Genomic DNA, 13193 nt, shown 5'->3' on the forward strand with positions numbered 1-13193 from the left:
CAATCAGCCTGAACTAAAGTGAATGCATCGGCCGAGGATTCTACCATTACGCAATTTGAAAATCAGATTAGCCAGAAATAAGCATGTATGAAAAGACACACGATTCTCTGCTATAAAGATACCAGAAATTTAATGTCTCCTAACATTTTTTTACCGCTGTATCGTGTAGTCGTTTTTGTCTTATATTCTGATATAACAGGTATTAGTCTGCGTATAAGTCCCGAGGCGAACAAGCATTACGGGAAAAGGGCAAGTTAGAATTTACACCAGAAGGGAATTCAATCCACGCAACGCCGAACCTTGCGAAAGAAAATAGACAACTCACACACAAAGTTGAAATACAAGCTGGAATCGACTTGTGACGCTTCGAAAACCACATAACAAACCAACAAATACGGGTAATTTTTTCGTTCAACAAAATGTATTCAAATATCTAATGAACCGCAATTACAAAATAAATCGACCCACGATCAGACAGAAAAATATATTTCATCATATACACATATATATCTCATATATACCGCAAGTTAAACACACAACGCATAAATTAGCACAAAATAAACCGGACACACCCACACGCCTACACGCACGCACGCACGCACGCACCCGACTACACTTTTTTCGTTTTTCTAAACAAGAACAAAACGTGATTAAGTCTATGTCGTCGTCGTCGTATCTCTACTGAGGTTATAAATAAACACAGGCTGTTTGGTAAGGGGAACGAATTTGAAAACCAGCTGACAAACGATGAAAAATACTAAACACACATCGGGATCTACGCCGCCAACATTTACGGTCGAAAACACCGTTATCTTCTATCAGATTAGATCAGATCTCAACAAGTCGCCATAATTATGTCGACATATCGTGATATAACGCGTCAAGTCGACATAATCCTGCCCCTTATCGCGTCCCTAAACGTCCTTAGATCATCGATCATTTGTTTTTTATTTTCGAACCGACTCATCAAAGGTGAAGCAGTAATTCTGAGAATTCGACAAAGTTATGAATAATCGATAACATTTACGCCGTAAGCAACGATATCTTACAGCATCCGCACGTTTGATAGTAATTTTTTCTTCTTCCTAGTTTCGTATTTTGACCATGTAACACTTGAATCTACAAACACCGCAATTAGATTGTCGTAGTAGATTTTTGAAGCAAACGGTGGAAGAAAACGGTCCCCGTAATTGAAAGATTTCCACCACTTTTTCTAATGCGTGGTTTTCAACACCACAAATAACGCGGCCAGAGCTTAAGTTCAGGGAATAGTTGATCAAAGGTGAAATCACTTAAACCGGTGTCTAGATGGTTGAACGGTCACAAACTCTCAATTGTTATCATAGTGGCCCAACGAGGTTGTTTAATCGTATTAACCAGCATTTACATAAAATACCATTACAATATGTTATCACGTTGTTCAAATGCTGGTTTTAACGAAAAAACAACCTACCAACAACTGAACCTGCACGACAATATTATACGAAATCATACAGATTATCTGAGTTCACTACAGTTGAATTAGGTATATTACTATGACCAGGCTTAGTGAGGTTCTTTGATTTTTTCTTTTTGCCTAGAGGTCTCTTGCGTTTTTTCGAATTGTTGCCTAAAACAAGAAACAAAAAAGCAAATAATTACAGTTATTCGGTAAAAGAAAATAATTTCACTCTGTATAACGTAATGTTTCCCTGCACACATTATAAGACCGCTTTTTCCATAAGGAAATATATTTTTAGAGCAACAGGCCTCCTGACTTTAGATTTGAAAATAAGTAAGCCTACAGTAAACTTAGCCTAACAGTGTGGGGACTGTAAATATATCACAAAGTTTAAAGGCTAAAAATATCAATACCCTGTATCTTATCTCTGCTCTAAAGTTGACCCGCCCATCCACCTATCTACCCTATACACTTTTTTTTAAATCATGATCAAGCTAACCATATAAGACCGGGCAGTTATAGAAATTAACTGATTACGAATTTTACTGCATTTAAAAAATGACCTGGCCAATTAGGAGAAACAAGGTATCATTTTATCTTAGCCTTACTGCATACTGAGTGAGTTGAGAATCAGGTAAATATTAAAAGTTTTTCCAATGAGTTATAGTAAAATTCACCGAGTTGACCGGTACCAAGTAAAGAGTAATCTACTTTATTAGGTTGTATTACATGTACCAGTAGTATATTACTTACTCGAATTAGAGTCTGCTGGTGATGGATTTGAACATGCTTCCCACTGCAGAGTATCGCGTAGTGCTTGACTGTCTCCATCTTCATAAGAATCGATGTCAACATGTACTTCATCACCGGTAACTCCAGTCTCTATAATAGGACTACCAGTACTATAAATATACACAGAAAATCTAGATCGTTAATGATACTTTCGATAACAAAATGAGATAACGAAAAAGCTATGCTCATCAGGGACACAAGACATACATTTCAGGGCACCATTAGTTCATTGATGCTCACAATGTACGATAACAATTCCCACAGAGGGTTCCCACAGATCAGTCATTCCAGAATTCAAGGATTATTTATGTAGTTTTCAAGGAGAAAATTTCAAATTTCGAGGAGTGTATGCATCACTTTCATATCCCAATTACTTTCGACTCCTCCTAAATCGATACCGTTTATCTCAGTAAACCGTTTAAATTTGATGGAATCTGTGTGTATAGTAACTTTGCTCAAATTCAAGGATACTCAAGGACCATGAAAGATATTTGTGGTTTAAAAGGAGTTTTCAAGCAGTCGTAGGGAACCCGACATAGCCAATACAGTCCTTGAACCTCGTTAGAAAAGGGAGGAACTCATTATGGACCATCGCACTAAGAGTGTTCATTTACTACCGACATGAAAAGGAGATCATAAAATGTCAACATCGTGTTACCGGGAGTTTTGTATTAACGCGATCGTACTTAAGCAAAAAACATTTCAATAGGAAAATGCTATAAGAAAAGCCGGGAATTTTTATATCGTCGTATTACTGTTCGTGTTAGTTGTAAGCCAAATCGCACTAACGAGGATCGACTGACGTTCGGTGACAAAAAAATGCAGAATCGTCATAGCAAAAACAGATAACATTTGAAAGAAACAAAATCTGTAATAACCTGTCTCCTAGTATTTCAATTCTCACAGCAGTTCTTTGATCGTCTGTATGCTGAGGACATCGATGAGATCTGGAAGAGTAGTAAATCAATTAGCTACATGTAATTTGTAAGGTAGTAATTGTCTTTACATTGTACAGCTTTTTACTATCGCATGAAGCGAATGTACCGAAGCTATAACTTACCGAGTGCACATTTTCTTTGTATGCTCAGAAATGACCCCACAAGCCTACAAAAAATGAATTTTTCAGTTACATTCTGTAAGTAGTACTTAAACCCTGGTTTGACTAAGAACATGGATAGATTTCACATGGCGTATGGATAAATCAGACAAAATTACGCTCACGAGTGATTAGACTTTTATGCATTTGCTACTAGGTATACTGTACCTGTCGAAGATATGCTTTGCGTTCCTCTGAAAAATGAATAATGAATTGTTTTGTGAATTTTCGGTATTCTTGACTGATACAAAACTAGGATAACATGCGAAAACTATAGATAATTACCCTGCGTCATTGTCTCATAGTTAGGGGCAGAGTTTTCTTGACTACCGGTGCTTGCAACGCTTGGTATGTTGCCGTCTCTATCACCTTAAGCAAAATTTAAAAAATTCCATGAAAGATAACGAAGAACTTTCTTTTTAAAACATTCAATATTTATTTCAAGAAGAACATTTTACAGCGATAATTCAAATGTGTCTTACAAAGGGGCGGATCTAGGTAATCTGGAAGGTAGGGGTCCAGAAGAAAAGAAAAGGAATTTTTTCAGGTAAAGTAGTTATGTCATAGGCCACCGCAGGTATTGGATATTTTTGAAGAGATACATGAAAAAATATGCAGTTTCCGAAAGGATGAGTTTCAAATTTTTGTTTTGATGAAAAGGGACGGCAGGGGTCTGGACCTCTGACACCACCCCCTAACTCCCGCCCCTATATGACAGAAGTTTTGTATAAACTTACCATTGTTACTACTGTTAGCTGCTTTCCTGAGAAGTTTCTTTTTGCGATCTCTTGTTCTTCTTTCTGTAAATTCATGCAATATCAAAAAGAGACTATTTTCACTTAAATTCAAACTCAAAGGGAATCTCACAGCGGCCTGATTTAAATTTTTTGATTTGGGGGTCAGAAAATTTGTGTCGGGCTCTCGTAAGAATTATGTTTTACTCTTACCCGATGTTATTCCCATAGTTAAAGACTGTAAAAGTGCTTCTTGCCTGGAAGTGAAAATAATCATTTAATGAAGTGATGTTTTCATTTTTTTCACCAATTGATGCAGAATCTCGCAAAAATACCATGGTACTTTTTGCACAACTGGAATAACTGCATCTGACTACATACCTACGACTAGCTATACGGGAACTGTTGCGTCCCATTCCCATACATTTCTCCAGATGTGGAGCAAACCGAGATGCAGCTAAATTCCTGCCGCAGTTCGGGCAAACGCATTCCAGCTGCTTTTTCATCGGAACCTGACCGAACACGTCCAAACCACGGTCTTGAATGATCGCTGTAATTCAAGAAGTTCAAAGAAACATTACTAAAAAGTTATTTCATTTCTCAGCGATGTTCACAAACTTTATGGTTTTCACTAATTATAACAAATTCTTCCTTAAAAGAATAAAGAATTTTGAGAGAGAGAGAGAGCTCTAAAAGATTCATTTACTTACCAAACTCTTTTTGACAACTGAAATCGAATAAAATAATTATGATTTAGATCTAGGTCTATGAAAAAGGTACGCACCCGTACATAGATAGAGAGAGATAGGGCAAAAACTAACCCTCTGTTAAAATAGATCCAGGGTTAGAAATTCATTCAGTAGCTTTCTTACCCTAAACCTTAGCTAAGTATAATCAATAGTATTTAGAATACTTTTACAACATGAATTTCCTAAATCCGATTCTGCGCTTTTACACTTACTCAGGATCGGTGTTGGCTAGAAATAAAGTGCCTGCTTTAGCCGCGCGGTGAGTTTCAAAAGCCATGCCTAAACACACTTCATCAACCAATTCACTCATTACATCATTGAAAACACTCTGAAATTGAAGACAACATGAGTATGAAATCAGGCATTCTTCAAACCGCATTCAACAGTAAACTTTGAAAATCTCAATGTTAAAACCATGATTCATAATATTGCTCCAACAGTCCAGCAGTTTTCTGGTGCCCATATCTCAACATTTCGAATTACGCTTTAAATAGGCCAATTAAGGCACTTTGTCAAAAAGGGGTTGTCAAAAGTTAAGTTTGAGTAGGCCTATAATACTTAGTGAAAGAAGTTGCGATTGTTAACTATTTTGGTAAATTCTGAAAATATGAGGCCTAGATGGCATCCTTTAACAAATCTATTTATTCTATGATATGCTTATTCATGTGTCGAGATTCTTCTCAAATTTTGTCCCTGGCTCTCGTCATGGCATGGATATGATGGGACCCGGCCCTATAATATTAATATTAAATACACGTTTTATCATAATTTCAATTGTGGGTTGTACAAGGGTGACAGTTCCCTTCAGGAAAAAGCCAGCTACCTATAACCAAAAAAATTTATTAATCAGACGAGTACCTGAACTTCAGGAGATTCCTCGCCCAAAACTTCGTGGACCACAGGGTCGAGTAGGGTACTACCACCACCACCGTTTTCTTCCATTTCTGATTAAAACCTGGGACAGCAGAAGCATATAGCGACGATACCCATACAGGAAGATCCCTCGAGTCTCGTGTACTGTGAAGTCTTACGCGAATTCAGACACGCACCGGTTCCGAAATCACATTATTTGCATTGTTTGGGAGAAAATCATAAGAAACCATGAACCAGGAAGTAAATATGTAAGTGTAGGTGGCGGCACTTTACGGTATGGTGTTTCTGATTGCTCAAACTCGTCGGCATTCCTCGAACGAAGCCGTGTCAGGGCCGCATGAGATTTTAGCTTTTCAGGCTTGGGAATAACCCGAAATATGTCCCCACGGTTTCAAAACGAGCTAGAATCCCATTGTCTGCACACGTTTTAAGACTGCGAGTCCTGATTGCGGTATGTTTGGCGGCAGCCGGGTGGCTCCAAAACAATGGGGCCGCTCGGCGCCAAAATTAAAATACCTGCCCGCAGGGAACTTCGGTTCGGGTGTCAGTCCATGGCCCGTCCAACGTATAGATAAATATAGGATTGAAAACAAAAGCATAAAAAGTTACAACCAGCTTTTATGCGCGTTCCGTTGATCGCTGTTTTTTTTCAAACCACAAATTTCTTTAATAAGTTCATACATTGACCATCACTGACCAGGCACTGACCATTTCAAACTTCTCGAACATGAGAACGATATACCGCGTTTACTGTCAGACTAAAATGATTCACCATTGCAAATTTATGAATTGACCATCACTGACCACCACTGACCAATTCAAACTTCTCCAACATGAGGACGATACTACCGCGTTTAGTGTCAGACTAAAAAGGATTCACCATTGTAAATTCATAAATCGACCACACTGACCAATTCAAACTTCTCGAACTTGAGAGAGTCGCCACAAGTGATAAAAGTCAATATTTATTCGAAGAAAACTCATGATAGAAATATTCGATGAAATAAACAAAGCAGGGCCAAGCCCAAAGAGCTTCATTTGAATCAACCTTTGATCGTTGCAAAAAACTTCATGAAACGATTGAAAGGTTCTAATGTGAATCATATTTTTTTTATACAAAATATTATGCCAGATTACGTGCTTGAGGAATTATAATGTAAGTTGCTCAACCACGATGAAAAAGGACCAACCACAATGGACGTATAAACTAGGACAATTTACTAATGTTCTTATATCCTCATTCATCAAGAAACTCTACTCTATTTTACGATAGGACCTTAATTAAATCGCTATCACATGAACCACTGAAAGCTCTACAGTGGTGAAAAAGTTGCTAAACTGAACTATTAAACTGAACTAAATAAATATAACGCCCCGCTGAGATGGAATGTTTATTCGGGAATCCGTCGATACTTTTAAACGCACGGTGTTGCTGCTGGGCTGGGTGCAGTCTAACTCTTTAGAAATTCGGCTCGGCGGGCACGAGGGCGGCTAGAGTCCCTTTTTCCTTAGTATACTGCATAAGAGCAATTCTAATGACATTTGGTGGAGATTTCTAAGATCGTACTTGATGATGGTGAAAGGGTTTGGATATTCTACTGTCATATTTTTCGGACCAGTACCGTACCGTACCCTCTGTAAGACATGGACACGTTTAATAAAGTATCATATTAATCAGCGCAGAAAGTCTAATGAAAACACACCGTACACTTTAGCAGGGTGTATTTAATAGATTGCACGGCGAACCTTTTGAATGCATTCAGTTTTCAATGAATTGAGAATATCAAAGCTTATTGCATTATGAATGTCTTGTGCACATTAACGTTAGTTACGCCGTGTAATAATCGGTTTATTGCAGTTCGCTATAATACAGTACTGGTGTGTATTGTTACCACTGTGGACATTCATTATCGTTGCGCAAGAATCCGTGAAAATTAAACACTTGGATAAATATAAACGCACCCCGGGATTACGACTACCACGCCTAATTTTTTGTATGATATATATTTTCGATAGGCCGTAAATATTGTGTCTTGCTGCAGTGCTGTATAAATCCAGATGCGGGTTACATTACATGTGTCTGATATTTCGGATCCAAGCGTTCCGCCGTGTTAAAGTTTCGCTTGGGTTCGTTCTCCATTGTGCCGAATGATGGCTAATAAGAAATAAGACATCTAGTTGCAAGGAGAATCACACTTAACGTCTATAGAAAAGTGACAAAGTGATCGTGTGCGACATGCCATTTTTCAAGTATATATGCAATCAGTATTGGATATTTTGAAAAATTGTACACATCGGATAAAAAGGTATTGAAGGCTTTGTTTGAATGATTGAATATGCCGTAAATAATGTTTTCCTCGTTGAAACGAAGAAAATTGGTCGAACCTTTTAATAGCCGAGAATGCATGGTCACAGGAGGGAAGGTCATTTCTGGTATTCGCGCCATCTCGTCCAGACAATATTTGCGACGAAACGGAACCCCAATTAATTCGACTCAATGTCCCGTGTAATGGTACGGTAAACAAGTAAACCATAAGACCGTTAGCCTTGTCTTTCTAACTTCCATATAAGGCACGCATAAGATCCTATTTATTAAGCAGAGGTTATTAGTTTACATCGTGCGTCTTTCGATATTATTTGTTAACCATGCGGAAAACAGTACGGTTAGTATACATACTTTAAATGGTGTTGTCTTATTGCAGTGCGCTGAGCTGATCACACCATCGTCTGTATAAATGGAGTTTTACAGTTAAGAATCTTCAATAAGGTATGTATAAATTAGCTTTAGACATTTTATTTCGTTGTTTTGGTACGAAATGCTTTGGTTTCGTTGAAGTTGGTTTTATGAGTTATAACCGCGTGTATGGTTTGCTACATATTCCTTTTCTTCCAGATTTGAAATGTCGGCAAAATCTGCTGGTGGTCGACCCCCTGTTAACATCGAACGTGAACAGGCTCTGAACCGAGCCAAACACCCGATAGAAAGCCGACTAGGTGGTTACATTCTGCGACAATCTGGATCCGAGGATAAATTACTCCTTGATCGTTTGAATAGGATCGACAAATATTACAAACGTTCGCAGGTTCACAATGAAAACCAACGAAAGTTGTTTCTATCCCAACAGGAACAATATAGACTCCACCCATCTTTGATAGTTGAAAGATCGCCCAGTGCCGATGCAAGAAGAGGTGGCTACGCCGGGGAAAATTCCCGGGTACCTCATTATATGGCACAGCTGGCGTCGAAAACTAAACAACCGTCCATGTTGCCCACGATCGACGCGTTTGTGGTGCAGTCGAATAGAAAGAAAAACATCTGGGAATTCGACAAAAACGACCAAGACGCGGTTAAATTCCGTAGTGTCGTTCCGCCGAGTGGACCACTGCGTAAGGACGAGAAGAAGATACTTCATCGCGGCCTGACGATGCACGAAACGAAGGTGATAAATTCGGCCCCGCAGTACGGACGCGCGCGAGTGCAACCTTTCAAGCAACTTCCACGCGATATTCGCAGCGCAATATGCCGCGTAGAGCCGATTAATTACCGCGATGACTTCGACTCGAAGGAAGAACTGACATCAGACGACAATAACGGCACGACAACGGCGGCGACAGAATCACCCGTGTTTATCACGCAGGGCCACGGCGTTGCCAAAAAGCAACGACGTAAATCGGTGAAATTCGCTAACGACGTTTTAGTACACGACATCGACCCACGTTACGACGCCTGGACGAACATCTCGAACAACAAGAAATACAAACGTATCATGCCGACTCAAGTTTATCAAACCGATTTTCCACCGATAATGCGGACCAATACATACACTAACACTTACGCAGACGTAAGACCTCGTTATAACGCTCCCATTTTGTCCCATTCTAGTCCGGCCATGGCGATCCTTTCATCGGCTTCTCGTACTGCTCGTAAGGATCCACGCCAAATCACTACGTCGACCGCGCCGGAACTCCACGTGCTAATGTAACTCTCGGCCTCTTTTTACAAATAGCATCCCATGCTTCAAATCTGGAGTGGCTTTTAACCAGGATCCGAATGAGACTTAAACGGACTCGATTCGAAGTTTACAAACTGAGTTTCTACAATTTTATTTTCGACATGTATACTTCGTGTGAATGTGCGCTGGATTCTATTTCTTTGAGTAACTTTTTAATATAGATTGCATTAAAATTCGATACATTTTTAATCTCTGAGTCTGTAAGGGATATCGTCATTTGCCAATTCATCGGAGTGCTCCCTGTCTTGATTAACGAGTAGTCTATCAGCTTTAATGCTCTATTCCTTTCAGCTTTAAGAGTTGATTCCGATAGGTGCTGCCATCTACTGTTTTAATCATATACCTTGGATCGAATAGAACGAATTGCATACGACTGCGATGAACTCTAAACTCTTTTTTTCTAGAATTTAGCTATTTCTGAAATGTTTGCTTAGATATATTTTCTTACGAACCGAATTCATTGTTTCGGTACCTTGATAAAGATGTGTGGTGTAGATGTGTTCAAATACTGTTCCACATTCATTAGTCTTCGGATTTTGAAACTTAACTCGGGTCGTCTAACCTAGTGCCCGAAGTGACAAAAGATGACGAGCCGAATTTGACCTCAGCCAGCAACCCGAAAAATTCATTCCAGATCGCACCAGAAATTCAATTATAACCCTACGGCTCGTCAGCAAAATGAATCATTCTATAGCTCTATATTGAACCCTGTTCAGAATATTCGATTGCTCAATGTTGGCGCGACGTATCAGTTAGCGGTGACGGTTGCATCTTCGTAGAAATCCAATTATACTTGTATATATAAACCACACGGGCCAAAGGAAATCCTGAAGAAGACCTATTATTCGACACTATTTGTCGTAACCGTACGGCCGTACGCCGTCACGATATATCACTCGAGTGGCAAATCGTTTACGGATGAAAGAAAAGTATTGGGCGTGGTCGATTTTTCCGTACCAAGATCTCTCCCTATCGATCTTATATACTTTCACACACTGCCGATCATTATACTGTCGATTATTGGTATAGTATAACATTAGCTCAGTATCTGTGGTGTTGAGTACAGTCGGTGTCGCCATCCGCTGAATCTCCCGTTTACGATTCCATTATTCAATTAAATCTATTTCCCATTTCATTTAGTATCACGCAAAGTCCGTACATATACGAGGTGCGAATTTAGTGATAATGAAGGAAAATATACATATGAAGTTCTGTACATGTCATACACTAGATATAATTCTACATCTAAAACGAAGTCACATGTATCATAGTGTATTTCAAAAATATGGATCCTTATATCATCGTAAAATAGGGATTGTCCCTGTTATTTATTTGATTAGTAGATTTCGTTTAATTTGTCTTGGTTTGGTGTCCCTCCTTACAAACCCACCACACCTGCCGCGAGCGAAACAGGGGAGTTTGATCCAGAATTTTAGCAACATCTAAATAAAGTATCGTTTGTATTTTTACAATTATCAGCTTCTCGTGCGAGGCGAAAGAGAATTGATTTTGTTTGTCTTCGCCATGAACCCAAATCAACGTGAATGAAATACTGGTATACGTGGATCCCATGAGGCAGTTCGGGTAACACCAGAAGACGAGGTTACGCTGCGGTATTATGACCGGGTTGTCTACCTTGAGACTCGATCAATTTCTTGTACGTTAATTAGGTGTATAGGCTTGGGGATATATGGGCCAGATATAGCGCCGACCGTGAATCCAAAATGCAACGGCGGTAGAGTGGTGTCTACTTGAGAAAATAGCCCACCTGGTATAAAGGTCTGACTAATGCTGTATTTGGAAGGAGTCAACATGGCCGAACAGGCTTCGCTAGCCCGAGTAACGCCCCCCTCCTCTAATATTATCCACTTTCTAATGCCATACGTTTCGTTCGTTGCTAGAATTCACAGGGAAGGAATTTGGCCACTAAGCGAACGTATATACTACAAAGTGGCATCGGACCCGGGCTTTGATTTTCAAATGGCGTAGAACTTTCTGCTTTTCTTTACCTCCCCGCATTTACTGTTTTGGATGACGCCGGGTTCTTTCATTTCCAGATGACAAAAAGTTACGACAGCAGCATCACCGCCAAACAACACCAACGGCCTTTGAAATATATAAGCGATTGCGCCAGAAGACGCCTGGTTGAAGGTGGTAAAATGAACGAGGATTACACGATTTCCAAGGCAGCTCATCGTCTGCTTCAGACAGCTCGCGAAGCTCACACTGGGAATACGACGTATCGATCCATCAGAACCGGGTGATTTTGACCTTTCGGAATTGGTTCGTATAGCTTAACATTTACGAAGAGGCCTCTTATGGGTATGTGGTGAGGGTGAGTTAGGGAATGGTTAGCAGCAGTCAGCTAGTAGCCGTTGTCTCGAAACGATAGAACAGTGTAGTACGTGACCAAACATCGTATTGTACTGTGCTCCCAAGTCACCAACCCAAATCGCACATTCTTGCATGATTTTTGCAGACCATTACTGTACGCCTGCCTGCAAAATAAACTGGACATACTGCTCACTATGGAGCACTCGGTATCTTCACTCGGCGCCTTAAGCTATTATGATAGCTACGGTTCTGAACCGGGCCGCGGCGTGGTGGCCACCAAATTGTGGTTATCAACAAACGGTGGATGTACTTCAACACGTCGCACCATATCAGCGTACTAATTGATATCAAACATAAAATCAATGCGTTATCTGAAATTTCAGTTACTCGAGTACATTGATAATATAACGCGCACCTTTCTCCTAACCAGCTCGATAAGAAGGTCGAAAGATCGCATATATTCTTACAATACCAATACAATCATCAAGTATACATTATACGTACGTACGTACAATTGGTAACGTGTGTAATTTCGCACAGTTTGAAGGCCCAATATGTTTTAATAAACACTCGTGGTATCCCTTCCCTTCAGCTGTCTTTTGTAAGCTTATCATATCAAAATTATCAATCAACTAGGTTTGACTAATACGCAAAGGTCCAGGACCAATGTCCAAAGATGTTGGACAAGAGGTCAATTGAAATGGACTTATGAATAAATGAGGTATGTCTTGATAGGACCGATAACGTGCATGGTCGAGTCGGGTGATAACTACCGCCGTGTAACCCCGCTTTGGTATTTTTACAAGTATTTCTCCTGAAATCATTACTACAAATGTATATGGATAACGGCCTTACGGGCATAAACCACAATAAAATCCCGTATGGTTCTATCGACACGCAAAGCCACCATCAGCGAAAATGATGTCTCGTTTGGTTTAATGTTGGGTAACGCAAACAAATCTTCCATTATTTACATCTGATGTAGCGGCAGGTGCTCCGTACCATAGTCTGTATCTAATAACAGTCGCAATTCGCACTGTCGTAATATACGTTCGACGTCACCCGTTATAAGAAAAAGGAAACCGTTATTCTCGTTAATGTAGGCCTACCGAGCGTGCTTAGTTGTCGTTTGAACCCCAAACATACATTTCACGATGTATG

At 39.7% G+C, this 13193-nt stretch overlaps 2 protein-coding genes across 2 annotated transcripts; one reads left to right on the forward strand and one right to left on the reverse strand.

Moving 5' to 3' along the window:
* Positions 1–413: 413 nt before the first annotated feature.
* LOC141906830 (ataxin-7-like protein 3) lies at positions 414–5945 on the reverse strand. The gene is made up of 12 exons (XM_074796252.1): positions 5671–5945; positions 5025–5140; positions 4774–4790; positions 4445–4613; positions 4277–4320; positions 4067–4129; positions 3615–3698; positions 3498–3523; positions 3294–3337; positions 3112–3180; positions 2195–2343; positions 414–1609 (listed from the first exon to the last, which is right to left on the reverse strand). The coding sequence occupies exons 1-12, from the start codon at positions 5752–5754 to the stop codon at positions 1479–1481; spliced, it is 996 nt and encodes a 331-aa protein (XP_074652353.1). The 5' UTR covers positions 5755–5945; the 3' UTR covers positions 414–1478.
* Positions 5946–8585: 2640 nt separating this feature from the next.
* Positions 8586–9668, forward strand: LOC141907712 (uncharacterized). Its single transcript, XM_074797450.1, has one exon. It carries the CDS (start codon positions 8586–8588, stop codon positions 9666–9668), a length of 1083 nt encoding a protein of 360 aa, XP_074653551.1.
* Positions 9669–13193: the final 3525 nt, after the last annotated feature.

The sequence above is a fragment of the Tubulanus polymorphus genome, chromosome 6 (genome assembly GCF_964204645.1).
Source record: "Tubulanus polymorphus chromosome 6, tnTubPoly1.2, whole genome shotgun sequence".
Classification (NCBI taxonomy): domain Eukaryota; kingdom Metazoa; phylum Nemertea; class Palaeonemertea; order Tubulaniformes; family Tubulanidae; genus Tubulanus; species Tubulanus polymorphus.

Coding starts and splice junctions, on each gene's coding strand:
- LOC141906830 (XM_074796252.1), bottom strand. CDS start 5,754: ATGGAAGAAAACGGTGGTGGTGGTAGTACCCTACTCGACCCTGTGGTC. Junction 3,338..3,497: donor GCAAAGCATATCTTCGACAG/GTACAGTATACC, acceptor CATTTTTTGTAG/GCTTGTGGGGTCATTTCTGA. Junction 2,344..3,111: donor ATTGAAATACTAGGAGACAG/GTTATTACAGAT, acceptor GTATATTTATAG/TACTGGTAGTCCTATTATAG.
- LOC141907712 (XM_074797450.1), top strand. CDS start 8,586: ATGTCGGCAAAATCTGCTGGTGGTCGACCCCCTGTTAACATCGAACGT.